We start from the raw sequence: 16,127 nt of genomic DNA on the forward strand, positions 1-16,127 counted from the left end.
TAAAAAGAGGAAAATTGGTTTCCGGAAGAAGTCTGTTCTTTAATACCCAAATGTTTCCCCACCGCGCCTAGAATCAGACCACTGAGAAACAAGAAGTGTTCTGTCCCTTTAATAGCTTTGTTTTAGGAGTAACTCCCCTAGCCGTGTGGGGAGGCTTAGGACGGGCGGGTGCAATACTCGAAGGGGAGTCTCAGCGACCATGGGGGGCACCATCCACTGTAAGACAGAGAACAACGGCAGGCGTCAGTTTAGGATGGAAGGGGCAGGGGGCGTGCAGGGGGCGTGGGCTGGGCCGCGCAGGGCTCTACCATCGGAAGTCTGTGAGCGGGGAACCGGAATGTACCAGGTCGAGAAGCACTGGGCTGAACCACAAGAAGCCAACAGGAGGGGGGAATCGGGATGTCCAGATTCAGCATTAGGCTGAACTACTTGAAGGTCTTCATGGGGGGTGTGGACTGTACCATGTTGCGAAGCCGGGGGGGTGTGAGATCCCTGGGCTGAACCACAGGGAGGCAGTTGTAGATTCTCAGTAAGGGGGAAAGGAGCATCAGATTGTGGAACAGCGTAGAGTAGTACGACTTGGAAAGGGAGAGAGGATCCAAATTGTACCATTTTGGAAATTCACAGTAATAGGAAGCACAGAACAGTAGGTAATCGGACCATAGGAAGGCAGGGGTCAAGGGTTATAGACCAAGTTACAAAGCAGTGAAGAGGAAAGACAAATCGTGGGACAGCAATGACCTAGGGCTGGAAGGTGGACTGTACCACGTTGATATGTAGGGAGAGAGAGAAAAAGAGACAGCTCAGGAGGCTACACCATACAGACGCAGGAAGGGGGATGGGACTGAATCACATGGAGACACCAAGGGGAGACACATATAAGCGGGTTAGCCCAAGACATAGAGCGGGTGCAGACTGGACCATACCATGCAGGCGGTAGTTGGGGCCTCGGCAGCGCCTCTCGGGGTGCCGGGGGTCCCTGTTGCCCCTCAGTGCCCTGTGGGCCAAAGGCTGCAGGGGCCGGCCATTACCGCTGAGGCTCTGGAATATCTGCGATGGAGGATTCTGGCTCAGGAGTCTCAGGGAGTGCATCTGCCATAGAAGGAGGGTGGGAAACTGGGAGTGAATAGTGAACGGTCTTGGTGACGTCACGCGGGAAATCCCGCCCCTGGGAGCAGGTGGGCGGGGCCTGTTATCAGCCCCACCCCACCCCCAAAGGTGGTCTGACCCTCTTACCTCCTTAAATTCAGTCTATGAGGAGAGGGAGGGCAGGTGAACAAGGGGATACCCAGGCCAGCGAGTGGAGTACCCAGGCCTAGGAAGGGCAGTGCGGACAGAGGGTCACCTGGAGGGAGGTGATATTGAGGGCCCGGTCGATGAGGATCCAGGTGACAGTCTCGGAGCAGGGCGGGGTGCTGAGAGAGCCCTGATAGGTGATAAAGCCGAAGGACTCTGGGAACAGGAGCTCCAGGCTCAGGTCTTGAAGAAAGTAGGCGTCATCTGCAGGAATATCAGGCCAGAGTAAGGAGGGCGGCACTCTTGAACACCCCCTCATGTGTGACCACTGGCCCCAGTACGCCAGGGACTTACTCTTGTAGGAGATGCGGGTGATGGTGTCGCGGTTAAGGAGGCGACTGAGGAATGGGTTAGAGCTACCAGCCACCTGTGTGGGGGTACAAGGTGAGGACACAGGAGCCCAGAAGTCCAAGCCCTCAACCGTCTGCTCCCCCAGGACCCAGGAGTCTGGGCCTCCCAGCACCCCTCTTCCCTCAGACCCCGGGTTCCAGGCACCCAAGTGCTCCCTCCCTCCGAATCTCGCCTCCGCTCACGTTGACAAAGAGGCTGAGAATGGCCAGGCCATTGGGGCTTCGGGAGGCAGCGCTGAAATTCCCGTAGAGTTCCTGGTTGAAGTGAATGAGCTGCACCTGGGGGTAGCACAGAGCATGGGGTCCCCCAGCAGAAGGGGAGGAGAGGATAACCCCAGCTTTGGGGGCCCGAATCAGGCTGAGGATTAGTGCTTAGGGTGGGAGGTCAGTTCTGTGGAGGAGGATGGGGTGAGGCATTACCAGGGTGAGGTGGGAGGAACTGGGGTGACTCAGGGTCGCCGGTAAACAATCAGTGGTCACTACCTCAGCAGAGAAGCCCTGGTGGTTGATCTGATGTTCGGAGCCGGCTCCGTCGCGAGCTCCAAACAGCAGCCGCAGTTCACTGAGTCGGTGGCTATAAAGGAGGGGACCCCCAGACACATTGACCACAGGTCGGGGTGCAGGCAGGAAGGAGACATGTCGGCCGGTGTTGTACAAGGTTCCCCGGAGCTGTGGGAGAGGCAGGAGCTGTCAGGGGGCAGGGAGAAATCTTTCCTTTCCCGTTTCCCACGCTTACATTTTCTGATTACAACAGTCTTTTTTTTTTTTGAAACAGAGTCTCGCTCTTGTTGCCCAGGCTGGAGTGCAATGGTGCGATCTGGGCTCACTGCAACATCTGCCTCCTGGGTTCAAGCGATTCTCCTGCCTCAGCCTCCCGAGTAGCTGGGATTACAGGCATGCACCACCATGCCCAGGTAATTTTGTACTGTTAGTAGAGACAGAGTTTCTCCATGTTGGTCAGGCTGGTCTCAAACTCCCGACCTCAGGTGATCCACCCGTGTCAGCCTTCCAAAGGGCTGGGATTACAGACACTGAGCCACCGCGCCCGGTCTTTTTTTTTTTTTTTTTTTCAAATAGAATCTTGCTCTGTTGCCGAGGCTGGAATATAGTGGCAGGATCTTGGCTCACTGCAACCTCTGACTCCTGGGTTCAAATGATTCTCCTCCCTCAGGCTCCCAAATAACTGGGACTACAGGCGTGTGCCACCACACCCAGCTAATTTTTGTATTTTTAGTAGAGATGGGTTTTCACCGTGTTGGCCAGGCTGGTCTCGAACTCCTGACCTCAGGTGTTCCGCCCACCTTGGCCTCCCAAAGTGCTAGTGTTACAGGCATGAGCCACCGTGCCTGGCCTCCAACAGTCATTTAATCATTCAACGTAATTTGAACACTGACCACTTTTCAGGCTCTGTGCCAGTCTGTAAGTTGGTGCCCAATATTGGTGAATTTCTTTGATCAACAAATATTGACTGAGCTGGTGCTATGTGCTGTGGATACAAGAATAGAGCAATAGGCCGGGCGCAGTGGCTTATGCCTGTAATCCCAGCACTTTGGGAGGCTGAGGCAGGTGGATCACCTGAGGTCGGGAGTTCAAGACCAGCCTGACCAACAGGCTCTACTAAAAAAAATACAAAATGGCCAGGCGCGGTGGCTCAAGCCTGTAATCCCAGCACTTTGGGAGGCCGAGACGGGCGGATCACGAGGTCAGGAGATCGAGACCATCCTGGCTAACACGGTGAAACCCTGTCTCTACTAAAAATACAAAAAAACTAGCCGGGCGAGGTGGCGGGCGCCTGTAGTCCCAGCTACTCGGGAGGCTGAGGTAGGAGAATGGCGTAAACCCAGGAGGCGGAGCTTGCAGTGAGCTGAGATCTGGCCACTGCACTCCAGCCTGGGCGACAGAGCAAGACTCCATCTCAAAAACAACAACAACAACAACAACAAAAATACAAAATTAGCCAGGGTGGTGGCGCATGCCTGTAATCCCAGCTACTCGGGAGGCTGAGGCCGGAGAATCGCTTGAACCTGGGAGGCGGAGGTTGCGGTGAGCCGAGATCGCACCATTGCACTCCAGCCTGGGCAAAAAGAGTGAAACTCTGTCTCAAAAAAAAAAAAAAAAAAAAAAAAGACTAGAGCAATAAACAAGTAGACAAAACTCATGGGCCTCATGGAGCTTATGTTCTAATGAAGGCAAGAGAGACAATTGTGAATCACGTAAGTAACTGCTTCATTAACTACATCCTGAGGTCATGCTTGGGGGAACTGGGAGCTCTGAGGTGTCATGAGGAGCTCAGCTTAGATGGGGGGGGGTGTCAGGAAAAATTTCCCTGTGAAGGTGACATTTTATTTTATTTTTTTTTATTATTTTGAGACAAAGTCTCACTCTGTCACCTAGGCTGGATTGCAGTGGCACCATCACAGCTTACTGCAGCCTCAAACTCCTGGGCTCAAACGATCTTCCTGCCTCAGTCTCCCAAGTAGCTGGGACCACAGTCACATACCACCATGCCCAACTAATTTTCAATTTTCAATTTTTTTTTTTGGTAGAGAGGGTTCTCCCTGTGTTGCCTAGGCTGGTCTTAAATTCCTGGGCTCAAGTCATCATCCTGCCTTAGCCTCCAAAAAATAATGGAATTATAGGCATGAACCACTGCACCTGGCCAAAGGTGACATTTTAATGGGGACCTGAAGGATAAGCAGAGGTGACTTGCAAAAGAACAGAGAGAAGGGCATTCCGAGAAGCGAGAACAGCAGTGCAAAGGCCCTGAGGTGGCCTGTTTGAGTAACAGCAAAGAGATTTCACCGAAGTCCAGTGAACGGAGGAGAGAGAAGTTATGGGGGCTGAATGGTGCAGGACCTTGTGGAAAACAGTAAAGAGTTTTGCATTTTTATTTAGATAAACTGCATATATAGGCTGGATGTGTTGGCTCACGCCTGTAATCCCAGCACTTTGGGAGGCTGAGGTGGGCAGATCACCTGAGATCAGGAGTTTGAGAACAACCTGGCCAACATGGCCATCTCTACTAAAAATACAAAAATCAGCCAGGTGTGGTGGTGGCGCCTGTAATCTCAGATATTTGGGAGGCTGAGGCAGGAGAATCGCTTGAACCCAGGAGGCGGAGGTTGCAATGAGCCTAGATCGTGTCACTGAATTCCAGCCTGGGTGACAGAGTGAGACGCTGTCTCAAAAAAAAAAAAAAAAAAAAAAAAAAAAAGGCTGGGCGCAGAGGCTCAAGCCTGTAATCCCAGCACTTTGGGAGGCCGAGACGGGCAGATCACGAGGTCAGGAGATCGAAGATCGAGACCATCCTGGCTAACACGGTGAAACCCCGTCTCTACTAAAAAATACAAAAAAACTAGCCAGGCGAGGTGGTAGGCACCTGTAGTCCCAGCTACTCGGGAGGCTAAGGCAGGAGAATGGTGTAAACCCGGGAGGCGGAGCTTGCAGTGAGCTGAGATCTGGCCACTGCACTCCAGCCTGGGCAACAGAGCGAGACTCTGTCTCAAAACAAAACAAAACAACAACAACAATAAAAACCATAAATAAATAAATAGGCTGGGCACAGTGGCTCACGCCTATAATCTCAACACTTTGGGAGGCCAAGGTGGGCAGATCACTAGGTCAAAAGATCAAGACCATCCTGACCAACATGGTAAAACCCCATCTCTACTAAAAATACAAAGGTTAGCCAGGTGCAGTAGCTCGCACCTGTAATCCCAGCACTTTGGGAGGCTGAGGTGGGTGGATCACAAGATCAAGAGATCAAGACCATCCTGGCCAACATGGTGAAGCCCTGTCTGTACTAAAAATACAAAAGTTAGCCAGGTGTGGTGGCATGTGCCTGTAGTCCCAGCTACTTGGGAGGCTGAAGCAGGACAATTGCTCGAACCCAGGAGACGGAGGTTGCAGTGAGCTGAGATTGTGCCACTACACTCCAGCCTGGGCAACAGAGCGGGACTCCAACTCAAATAAATAAATAAAAATAAACAAATAAATAAACTGCATATATATAACTCATTTGCCAGAGTGCCAAACATATAGTAAGTGCTACGTAAATGTTTGCTATTATTACATATCCTAATAGGAGGATTGTGAGCAGGAGTGATATGATCTCATTTGTGTTTTAAACGTCTCTCTAGCTGTGGGGTGGAGAATGGATTGCAGGGAGTAGAGAGGCAGGCCAATGAGGAGGCTACGCCACCAGTCTGGGTGAGAGATTATGGTGCCTGCGTGAGACTGGGGGCAGTAGAGGGCGTGATAGGTGAAAGGATTTAAATAATATTTAGTAGCAAGGCTAGAAAGAACATGGAGTGGAAATGGATGTGAGGGAGAGAGGATGGGATGGGAAATGGCTTTAAGGCTTTTGGCTGGGGCAGCTAAATGAAAGGTAATCCCGGTTCTTATAAGAAATGATATTGGCCAGGCACGGTGGATCATGGCTGTAATTCCAGCACCTTGGGAAACCAAGGCAGGAGGATCGCTTGAGCCCAGGAGTTCAAGACCAGCCTGGACAACATAGTGAGACCCCACATCTACAAAAAACTTAGCCAGGCATACTGGCATACGTCTGCAGTCCTGACTTCTTTTTTCTTTTCTTTTCGTCCTTTCTTTTCTTTCTTTCTTTCTGTTTCTTTCTCTCTCCTTGTTTCCTTTCTCTCATCTTTCTCTCTCTCTTTTCTTTCTTTTTCTTTCTCTTTCTTTCTCTCTCTCTCTTTCTTTTCTTTTCTTTTTTTTTTTTTTGAGACGGAGTCACGCTCTGTCACCCAGGCTGGAGTGCAGTGGCCGGATCTCAGCTCACTGCAAGCTCCGCCTCCCGGGTTCACGCCATTCTCCAGCCTCAGCCTCCCGAGTAGCTGGGACTACAGGCGCCCGCCACCTCGCCCGGCTAGTTTTTTGTATTTCTTAATAGAGACGGGGTTTCACCGTGTTAGCCAGGATGGTCTCGATCTCCTGACCTCGTGATCCGCCCGTCTCGGCCTCCCAAAGTGCTGGGATTACAGGCTTGAGCCACCGCGCCCGGCCTCTTTCTTTTCTTTCTTTCTCTCTCTCCTTCCTTCCTTCGTTCCTTTTTCCTTCTTTCTTTTCCCTCTCTCTCTGTCTCTCCCTCTTTCTATTTTTCTGAGACGGAGTCTTGTTCTGTCGCCCAAGCTGGAGTCCAGTGGCGGGATGTCGGATCACTGCAACCTCTGCCTCCCGGGTTGAAGCGATTCTCCTGCCTCAGCCTCTCCAGTAGCTGGGATTACAGGCACATGCCACCACACCCAGCTAATTTTTGTATTTTTAGTAGAGACAGGGTTTCACCATGTTGGCCAAGCTAGTTTCGAAATCCTAACCTCATGATCTGCCCACCTCAGCCTCCTGAAGTGCTGGGGTTACAGGTGTGAGCCACCACACCCGGGCATGTCCTAGCTACTTTTGAGGTTGGGGTAGGAAGATCACTTGGGCCCAGGAATTTGAGGTTACAGTGAGCTATCATTGGGCCACTGCACTCCAACCTGGGCCACAGAGTGAGATGCCAATTCCAAAAAAAAAAAGTATGGTTCCCAGCATGGTATTGGAAAGCAGGTCCCACCATTCATGCTACACTGCCTGGTTTGAATGCCAGTGCTGGCTCTCTGTGTGATCCTAGGCACATAACTTAACCTCTGTGTGTCAGTTTCTGCATGTATATGATAAGGTTAATAACTGTACCCATTCTGGCTGGATGCGGTGGCTCATGCCTGTAATCCCAGCACTTTGGGAGGCCAAGGCAGATGGATCACCTGAGGTCGGGAGTTCAAGACCAGCCTGACCAACATGGAAAAACCCCATCTCTACTAAAAATACAAAAAATTAGCTGGGCGTGGTGGTGCATGCCTGTAATCCCAGCTACTTGGGAGGCTGAGGCAGAAGAATCGCTTGAACCCGGGAGGCAGAGGTTGCGGTGAGCCAAGATCACACCATTGCACTCCAGCCTGGGCAACAAGAGCAAAACTCCATCTCAAAATAATAATAATAATAATAATTGTACCCATTTTGTGGGGTGGTTATGAGATTAGAGGCTCATCAAGCTTTTAAATTTGCCTGGCACAGGAAATGTTCTACTTTTCATTGCTTCTGCAGAGATGGGGAGACCAGGGGGCCACGGTTGGGATGGGAAGAATGAGTGATCCATTTAACAGTGTAAGCAGCCTTCTCTCCACCCACTGGGTGTCCCCTCCTCCCCCAAGGCTGCTCTCTTACCTCAGCACCCCATTCCCCAGTCTCTACTCATGCCCATCCCCAGTAGATTCGATAGCTCCTCCCTCCAAGCCCCTTACCTTCTCTCCTCCAGTGCTGAGCCTTAATGGGGGCAGAAAGGGGTCATAAAGAACCCTCTTCAGCTCCACATCCACGGGGCTCTGTCGCTTCCCCACCGCACACAGACTCCATGCTGCATTCACCAGGCCCCAGAAAGGAGGCCCTGGGGGTGGGGTCAGAGTAGGAGGACAGGGAGTCAGAAATAGAGACTGAATCCCGGGGCTGGCATCTGCTGAGTGGGCTGTGGTCTGGACTCCCAGATCCCAGGGGAGGAGGGGCTAGGGACCTGGACTCCTGGGTCTGAGGGAGGACTGGGCTCAGATCCAGAATCCTGGGTCCTAGAAGAATCTTGGAATAGTTTCCAAGTTCAGTGGAGACGGGTTTCGCTAAATTGGACAGGCTGGTCTTGAACTCTGGACCTCAGGTAATCCACCCACCTCGGCCTCCTAAAGTGCTGGGATTACAGGCGTGAGCCACCGCGCCTAGCCGGGCCAACCCATCAAGCCATCGTAGATGGAACTACAACTCCCAGCAGGCCGCAGGGCTACCAGCCTACCCCTCTGCTGCCTACCTACCCCAGAGCCCCATGGGAGTTGTAGTTCTTTTTTTTAATCGCTCTTGTCCCACAACTGGATTATTATTAATGTGTTGGGGAGAGAAGCTGCAAGAGAGGGCTGGACAAGGTGGGGGACGGGGTCACCCAGCCTCCGGTTCCTAGCGGGAGCCAGGACCTTCCTCTCCCGGCAAACACACACATAATCTCCACCCCCACACTTTCCTTCCACTCACTCCCACTCACTACTTGAAATGCGCATGTATAATGTCCCATGGTGAGCCCCTGGGGTTCAGAGGCTGGCCCGACTCCTGAGGGACAGAGGAGGGGGCTGGGACTCCTGGTCCTGAGGGGAGGAGGGAGCTGGGAACCCAGGTTCCTGAGTCTGAAGAAGGAGGCGCTGGGAGGGCCGGACTCCTGGGTCCCCGCCTTGGCGGCACCTGGCACGAAGTTTCCCTGGAGATTATCCTTGTAGCTCCACCAGTCCTCGGGGTCAGGTGCTGGTCCGATGTGAGCTGGGAAGAGAGCAGCCTGAATCCCTCTCCTTGGCACCCCCACCTCCAACCTCCCTCGGGGGCTCCTGCCGGGAACCCCAGGTCTTACCTGCTGCCCCCAGTGCAGCCCAGAGTACCAGCGCTCGAGGGGCGCTCAGACGAGCTGCAGCCCCCATCCCCAGGAGGCCTCCGAGGGACCCCTGCCCAACGCCCTGCCCCCCCACTCAGCTCCTCTGTCCCCTCCTTCTGGGACCCTGTCCCTCCAGGACTTCCAGCTTTCCTCTCCTCCCCACAGGGAGTCCCAGTTCCCCAAATGCCAGAGCAGCCAGGGACTGAGACCCCCCCTCTTCAAACCCACTCCTCTCCCGTCTCTCTGTGCCTTTCCTCTTTCCTCTCCTCTTTTTCCCGGAACCCTCGAGTCTCTCTCTAGCTCCTGATCTTCCTACCCCTCTCAGCCTTCTGCTGCCCCCAGGGCTACCTCTTGGTTCCTAACCCACACCCCCTCTCCGTTCTCTTTTCATTAAGCTCTCCCAAGGCACCTAACTCCAGGTCTCCATCCAGCATCTCCTCCTCCTCCCTCTCTCCTTTCCAGCTCCTGCCTCTTCTCCCCTCTCTCCTTCTTCACCTCCTCCCGCCCTCTCTCTGTGTCGGCCTCCAGCTTCGTGCTCTCCCCACCTCCTCCTCTCCTGCCTCTTCTCCCAGTTTCAGTCTCTCTTCTCTCCCGTCCCTTCCTCCCTCCTCCCCCTCCCTCTCTTCCCTCCCGTGGTGTTATTTAATTTTGTTGTTGGGTGTGGGGAGCAGGTGATCTCACAGCAGCAAACACTCCTCTTGTTGGCTGGGGGTGGGGGGTGCGAAAGGGGCAGGATTCGGAAGGAGGTAGGGGGCTTGTCCTCGGTTTCCAGCGGCTCTGGGGCCACGCGGGCGGGGGTGGCCGGGACACCTGGGGCCGCGAGCTGGTTGTTCCCATCCTCCGCAGGAAGGGGAAGGGGGGCGCTTAAGGTGGAGCTGGGAGAGGCTTCGGAAGTCTCCATGCCGGGGACCACCGGCCTTGGCAGATGCGGGGTCCCCATGCTCGCGGGGACCCAGGTTGGAGCCGCCCCAGCGCCCGCTGTCCCCCTTCCCCGCCCCAGGGCTCCACTGGGTCCTCTGCCTGGGGTTGCCTTAACGGGGCCAGGGGATCCCCCTGGGAGCCTAGAGTGCAGTGAGCGCTGCTCGCCGGGAGGGGGAGGCAGAGACCTGGTGAGGGAGAGAGAAGAAGGGAGGAGGAGCCGGGAGGGCTGAGGCGGAGAGCTGGAGGTGAGGACCCACATCTGCGGAGGCTGGGGACGGGAGGGGAGCCTGAGATGGATACGGAGAGGAAGGGCGGAGGGACAGAGGGTTAAAGAGGCAAGAACAAACCGCCAGGCAGGAGGGAGGAGGAGGGAAAGGAGGAGGAGGTGAAGGAGGAGGAGGAGGTGAAGGAGGAGGAGGAGGTGAAGGAGGAGGAGGAGGTGGAGGACGAGGGGGAGGGGGAGGGAGAGGAGGGGGAGGGGGGAGGGGAAGGGGAAGGAATGAATGAGAGAGATACAGAGACAAAGCGAGACAGACATGGAGACATAGAGACACACACTTAGAGACAGACAGACTCAGAAACTCAGAGACCAGGCAGCAGGTAGGGTGGGGAGAGACAGAGAAAGAACGATTAAAAGACAGGGAGAGACACCAAATTTTTGTATTTGGGAGGAAGAGATGGAGTCATGCTATGTTGCTCAGGCTGGTCTCAAATTCCTGTCCTCAAGGGATCCTCCTACCTCGGCCCTCCCAAAGCATTGAGATTACAGGCACAAACAACCACACCCAGCCTCAGAGCCACCACATATTATTGTTGTTGTTATTATTTATTATTTTTCACCCCGTCTAATGATAATGAAACTGCTCAATGTCTTCTTTTCTTTTTTGAGACAGGTCTTGCAATGTCACCCGGGCTGGAGAGCAGTAGTGCGATCACGGCTTGATCCAGCCTCGACCTCCTGGGCTTAAACACTCCTTCCACCTCAGACTCCCAAGTAGCTGGGACTACAGGCACATACCACCATGCCAGACTAATTTTTTAAAATTATTTTTTGTAGAGATGTAGTCTTGCTATGATGCCCAGGCTGGTCTGGAACCCCTGGGTTCAAGGGATCCTCCTGCCTTGGCCTCACAAAGTGCTGGGATTATAGGTATGAGCCACCTTGCCCAGCCTGATACCAAACATTAATGAGACAGAGAGACATAGAAAGAGACACACATACATCAGTACAGGTGGAGAGAGACACAAAGAGAGGGAGAGACATAGAAACAGACCGGGCGCGGTGGCTCACACCTGTAATCCCAGCACTCTGGGAGGCCAAGGTGGGCTGATCACTTGAGGCTAGGAGTTTGAGACCAGCCTGGCCAACACTGCCAAACGCCATCTCTACTAAATACATAAAAAATTAGCCGGGCGCGGTGGCTCACGCCTGTAATCCCAGCACTTTGGGTGGTCGAGGTGGGTGGATCACTTGAGGCTAAGAGTTTGAGACCAGCCTGGCCAACTCTGCCAAATGCTCACGCCTGTAATCCCGGCACTTTGGGTGGTCGAGGTGGGTGGATCACCTGAGGTCGGGAGTTCGAGACCAGCCTGACCAACATGGTGCAACCCAGTTTCTAATAAAAAAATACAAAAATTAGCTGGGCATGGTGGCAGGCGCCTGTAATCCCAGCTACTCAGGAGGCTGAGGCAGGAGAATCGCTTGAACCCGAGAAGCAGAGGTTGCAGTGAGCTTAGCCAGGCATGGTGGCACACACCTATAATCCCAGCTACTCAGGAGGCTGAGACAGGAGAATGGCTTGAAGCAGGCAGGGAGGCTGCAGTGAGCTGAGATCCTGACAGTGCACTCCAGCCTGGGTGACAAGAGTGAGACTCCATTTCAAAAAAAAAAAGTAAAAGAAAAAAGAAAGAAACACACAGAGCTAGAGACACAGACCTGGGAACAGGCACACACACATCTATAAATAGAGACACTCGTGCAGAGAAAGAGACATCAACAGAGAGGAACAGATGGACAGAGACAGAGAGACCCAGATAGAGGGAGAGAGGACCAGAAACAGAGCAACTGACATGATGGGAGAGACTAGAAAGGAATCAGAAAGACAGAGGCATTCAGAGAGAGCGAATTGGGATGGACATTCAAAGACGGATGGAATGTCAAAGACTAGAGATGGAGGCCGGGCGCAGTGGCTCAAGCCTGTAATCCCAGCACTTTGGGAGGCCAAGACGGGCGGATCACCAGGTCAGGAGATCGAGACCATCCTGGCCAACACGGTGAAACTCTGTCTCTACTAAAAAAAAACACAAAAAAACTAGCCGGGCAAGGTGGTGGGCGCCTGTAGTCCCAGCTACTCGGGAGGCTGAGGCAGGAGAATGGCGTGAACCCGGAAGGCGGAGCTTGCAGTGAGCTGAGATCCGGCCACTGCACTCCAGCCTGGGCAACAGAGTGAGATTCCGTCTCAAAAAAAAAAAACCCAAAGACCTAGAGATGGAGAGAGACAGACACCCAGAGAGAGTCAGGGATGGAGAGAGACACAAAGAAAGAACACAAGAAGGAAAGGTACATACTGATAATTTGTTGCTGGCCGGGCTTGGTGGCTCACGCCTGTAATCCCAGCACTTTGGGAGGCTGAGGAGGGAGGATCACTTGTGATCAGGAGTTTGAGACCAGCCTGGGCAACATAGTAAGACCTTGTCTCTTTTTTTTATGAAAAAGAAAAAAATAGTTGGGGAATGGCAGCTCACGCCTGTAATTCCAGCACTTTGGGAGGCCGAGGAAGGCAGGTCACTTGAGGTCAGGAGTTCTAGACCAGCCTGGCCAACATGGTAAAACCCCGTCTTATCAAAACTACAAAAATTAGGCGGGCACAGTGGCTCACGCCTGTAATCCCAGCACTTTGGGAAGCTGAGGCGGGCGGATCACAAGGTCGGGATTTTGAGACTGGCCTCACCAACATGGTGAAACGCGTCTCTACTAAAAATACAAAAATTAGCTGGGCGTGGTGGCGCGCGCCTGTAATCCTGGCTACTCAGGAGGCTGAGGCAGGAGAATCTCTTGAACCCGGGAGGCAGATGTTGCAGTGAGCCGAGATTGCGCCACTGTACTCCAGCCTGAGTGACAGAGTGAGACTCTGTCTCAAAAAAACAAAACAAAACAAAACAAAAAAACAAACAAAATTAGCTGGGTGTGGTGGCGCGTGCCTGTAGTCCCAGCTGCTCAGGAGGATGAGGCACGAGAATCACTTGAACTGAGGAAGTGGAGGTTGCAGTGAGCTGAGATCGCAACACTGCCCTCCAGCCTGGGCGAAAGTGTGAGACTGTCTCAAAAACAACAAAACAAAACAAAACAAAAATCTGTTGCTATGTGAAAAATTACCCTAAAACGCAGTGGCTGAAATCGACATTTATTGTATTCACAGTTCCTGAGGGCCAGATATGTGGGAATGGCTTCATTGGGCAGCTCTGGGTCCCTCAGTGAAGCTGTTGGACAGGGCTGCAATCATCTGGAGTCTTTTATGACCTAGTCTCCCAAAGTCACACACCTTTTATTGCACGCATCAGAAATGAGTCACTAGATCTAGCCTACACTGAAAAGGAAAGACGTTAGGATCCTCTGCTCTTGGGCCGGGTGTGGTGGCTCACGCCTGTAATCCCAGCACTTTGGGAGGCCGAGGCAACCAGATCACTTGAGGTCAGGAGTTCAAGAGCAGCCTGGCCAACATGGTGAAACCTTGTCTCTATTAAAAATACAAAAATTAACCAGGTGTGGTGGTGGGCGCCTGTAATCCCAGCTACTCAGGAAGCTGAGGCAGGAGAATCGCTTGAACCTGGGAGGGAGAGGTTGCAGTGAGCTGAGATCGAGCCACTGCACTCCAGCCTGGGCGACAGAACGAGACCCTGTCTCAAAAAAAAAAATTCCTCTGCTCCTGAAAGGAAAAGTATCAGAGAATTTGGGGACTAATTTTCAAACCACCACAGGTGGGGAGAGGAAGAGAGACACAGAGTTGTGGAGAGAAATAGACCCTTAAAGACTTGGGAGGGGCCGGGTGCAGCAGCTTATATCTGTAATTCCAGTGCTTTGGGAAGGTGAGGCAGGAGGATCACTTGAGCCCAGGAGTTTGAGACCAGCCTGCACAACACAATGAGACCCCATCTCTGCAAAAAAATAAATAAATAAATGAATAAATAAATAAATAAATAATTTTTTTTTTGAGACAGAGTCTCGCACCATTACCCAGACTGGAGTGCAGTGGTGCGATCTCAGCTCACTGCAACCTCTGCCTCCCGGGTTCAAGCGATTCTCCTGCCTCAGCCTCCCGAGTAGCTAGGATTACAGGAGCCCGCCACCAAGCCTGGCTAATTTTTTGTATTTTTAGTAGAGACAGGGTTTCACTATGTTGGCCAGTCTGGTCTCAAACTCCTGACCTCATGGTCCTTCCACCTTAGTCTCCCAAAATGCTGGGATTACAGGTGTGAGCCACCGTGCCCAGCCTCTGCAAAAAAATTTAAAAACCTAGTCAGGCATGGAAATGCACACTTGTAGTCCCGGCTACTTGGGAGGCTGAGGTGAAAGGATGACTTGAGCTCAGGAGGTCGAGGCTGCAGTGAGCCAAGATCACAGCATTGTACTCTAGCCTGGGCAACAGAGCAAGACACTATCTCAAAAAAAAAAAAAAAAAAAGTTAAGGATCTTGAGATGCAATCATCCTGCATTATCTGGGTAGACCCTAAATCCAATGACAAGTATCCTTATAAGATAAAAAAAAAAAAAAGCCATAGTGAGATTGGGAGAAGGCCATGTGAAGACGGAGGCAGAGGCTGGAATGAGGCAGCTACAAGCCAAGGAATGCCAGGAGCCACCAGGAGCTGGAAGAGGCATGAAACATTTGCCCCGGAGTCTGTGGAGGGAGTATGGCTTTGCCAACACCTTCATTTTGAACTTCTGACCTCTAGAGCTGTGAGACAATGAATTTCTGTTGTGATAAGCCACCATGTTTGTGGTAATTTTTAGTGACAGCCAACCTGTCACTAAAATAAGACCTGGAATCTGGCTGGGCATGGCGGCTCACACCTGCAATCCCAGCGCTTTGGGAGGCCGAGGCAGGCGGACTGCTTGGGCTCAGGAGTTTGAGACCAAGCCTGGGCAACACGGCGAAACTCCATCTCTATTTTTATTTAGTAATATTTAAAAAGAAAGAAAGAGAGATATGGAACCCGACACAGGCAGAGGCAATGAAGGAACTAGAGCTATACACAAAGTGAAAGCCTGACTGATACTGCAGGAAGAGCAGAGTCTACCTAAAATGTGGGCTTTCCTCCTCCAGGAAGCCTTCCTTGACCCCCCAGGCTGGGTCAGTGCTTGCTGTGAATATTTACAATGCCCTGTGCTACCTCATACATCTCATTAGAAAGGGACCGTGTCCCATGTGTTCCACCAGAGGGTTCGAGCCTGGCTGGTCTCTGAGTCCCCAGCCTCACTGCACACAGAGCCTGGTGTACAGGTGTCCTCAGGAGAGAACTCAGGCATTACTGAATGAAACCATGCTCATGATGTCTTTCCCTGGAGAGTCTGCCAGTTCCCATGTGCCTGGGTGACACTTGGATTTTCTGCAGTGCCCATGGAGGGCCTTGCCTCCTCCAGGACGTCTTCCCTAAACTCCAAGGCACGTCCAGGTGCTTCTTCTAGGCTCCCACAGTGCCCTGCGCTGCCTCCATTGTTGAATATCATACCAAATCTTATTGTACCCAGGTCTCTCTCCTACCCCACCCTCCCAGACTAGGCAAGTCCTTAGTCTGACTCAGGTCAGGGTGTCAGAATTTTCCAGGGAGACCAGAGGAGAATATGTTGAATGAATTAATAAGTGAGTGAATGAAATAAAAACATAGGGACTGTGGCCCCCCGGGCACGATGGCTCATGCTTGTAATCCCAGCACTGCAACCTCCACCTCCTGAGTTCAAGCGATTCTCCTGCCTCAGCCTCCCGAGCAGCTGGGATTACAGACATGCGCCACCACGCCCAGGTGATTTTGTATTTTTAGTAGAGACAGGACTTCTCCATGTTGGTCAGGCTGGTCTTGAACTCCCAACCTCAGGTGATCCACCA

The 16,127-nt window shown here is 52.5% G+C and overlaps 2 protein-coding genes across 6 annotated transcripts in view; one reads left to right on the plus strand and one right to left on the minus strand.

Annotated features, from left to right (window-relative positions):
• Positions 1-14: 14 nt before the first annotated feature.
• On the minus strand, positions 15-9,818 carry CA11 (carbonic anhydrase 11). 2 transcript variants are annotated; one of them, XM_025369016.1, is made up of 10 exons: positions 9,082-9,818; positions 8,919-8,993; positions 7,946-8,088; positions 2,130-2,315; positions 1,830-1,925; positions 1,591-1,663; positions 1,346-1,500; positions 927-1,092; positions 309-362; positions 23-216 (listed from the first exon to the last, which is right to left on the minus strand). In XM_025369016.1, the coding sequence occupies exons 1-10, from the start codon at positions 9,146-9,148 to the stop codon at positions 191-193; spliced, it is 1,041 nt and encodes a 346-aa protein (XP_025224801.1). In that variant the 5' UTR covers positions 9,149-9,818; the 3' UTR covers positions 23-190. The 2 variants fall into 2 exon arrangements, with proteins under 2 accessions (XP_025224802.1, XP_025224801.1); XM_025369017.1 differs by lacking the exon at positions 309-362 and having other exon boundaries at positions 15-216.
• LOC112613472 (galactoside 2-alpha-L-fucosyltransferase 2-like) overlaps positions 111-16,127 on the plus strand; it is a 50,384-nt gene continuing 34,367 nt past the window's right edge. For 2 of the 4 annotated variants that reach the window (XM_025369010.1, XM_025369013.1), the window contains exon 1: positions 111-218. Coding sequence is in view for 1 of the 4 variants with exons in the window: in XM_025369014.1 (XP_025224799.1) it covers positions 200-218 (19 nt within the window). In the remaining 3 variants the exon portion in view is untranslated. The remainder of the gene's footprint in view (positions 219-16,127) is intronic. The other 2 variants (XM_025369014.1, XM_025369012.1) reach the window with 2 other exon arrangements.

Source organism: Theropithecus gelada, chromosome 19 (assembly GCF_003255815.1).
Source record: "Theropithecus gelada isolate Dixy chromosome 19, Tgel_1.0, whole genome shotgun sequence".
Taxonomy (NCBI): domain Eukaryota; kingdom Metazoa; phylum Chordata; class Mammalia; order Primates; family Cercopithecidae; genus Theropithecus; species Theropithecus gelada.

Excerpts from the sequence above, each read along its gene's own strand:
- CA11 (XM_025369016.1), bottom strand. The coding sequence starts at position 9,148 with ATGGGGGCTGCAGCTCGTCTGAGCGCCCCTCGAGCGCTGGTACTCTGG. Across the intron at positions 1,093-1,345 it reads TCAATATCACCTCCCTCCAG|ATGCACTCCCTGAGACTCCT; the intron begins GTGACCCTCTGT and ends CTTCTATGGCAG. Across the intron at positions 217-308 it reads CCGCTCACAGACTTCCGATG|TGGATGGTGCCCCCCATGGT; the intron begins GTAGAGCCCTGC and ends TCTGTCTTACAG.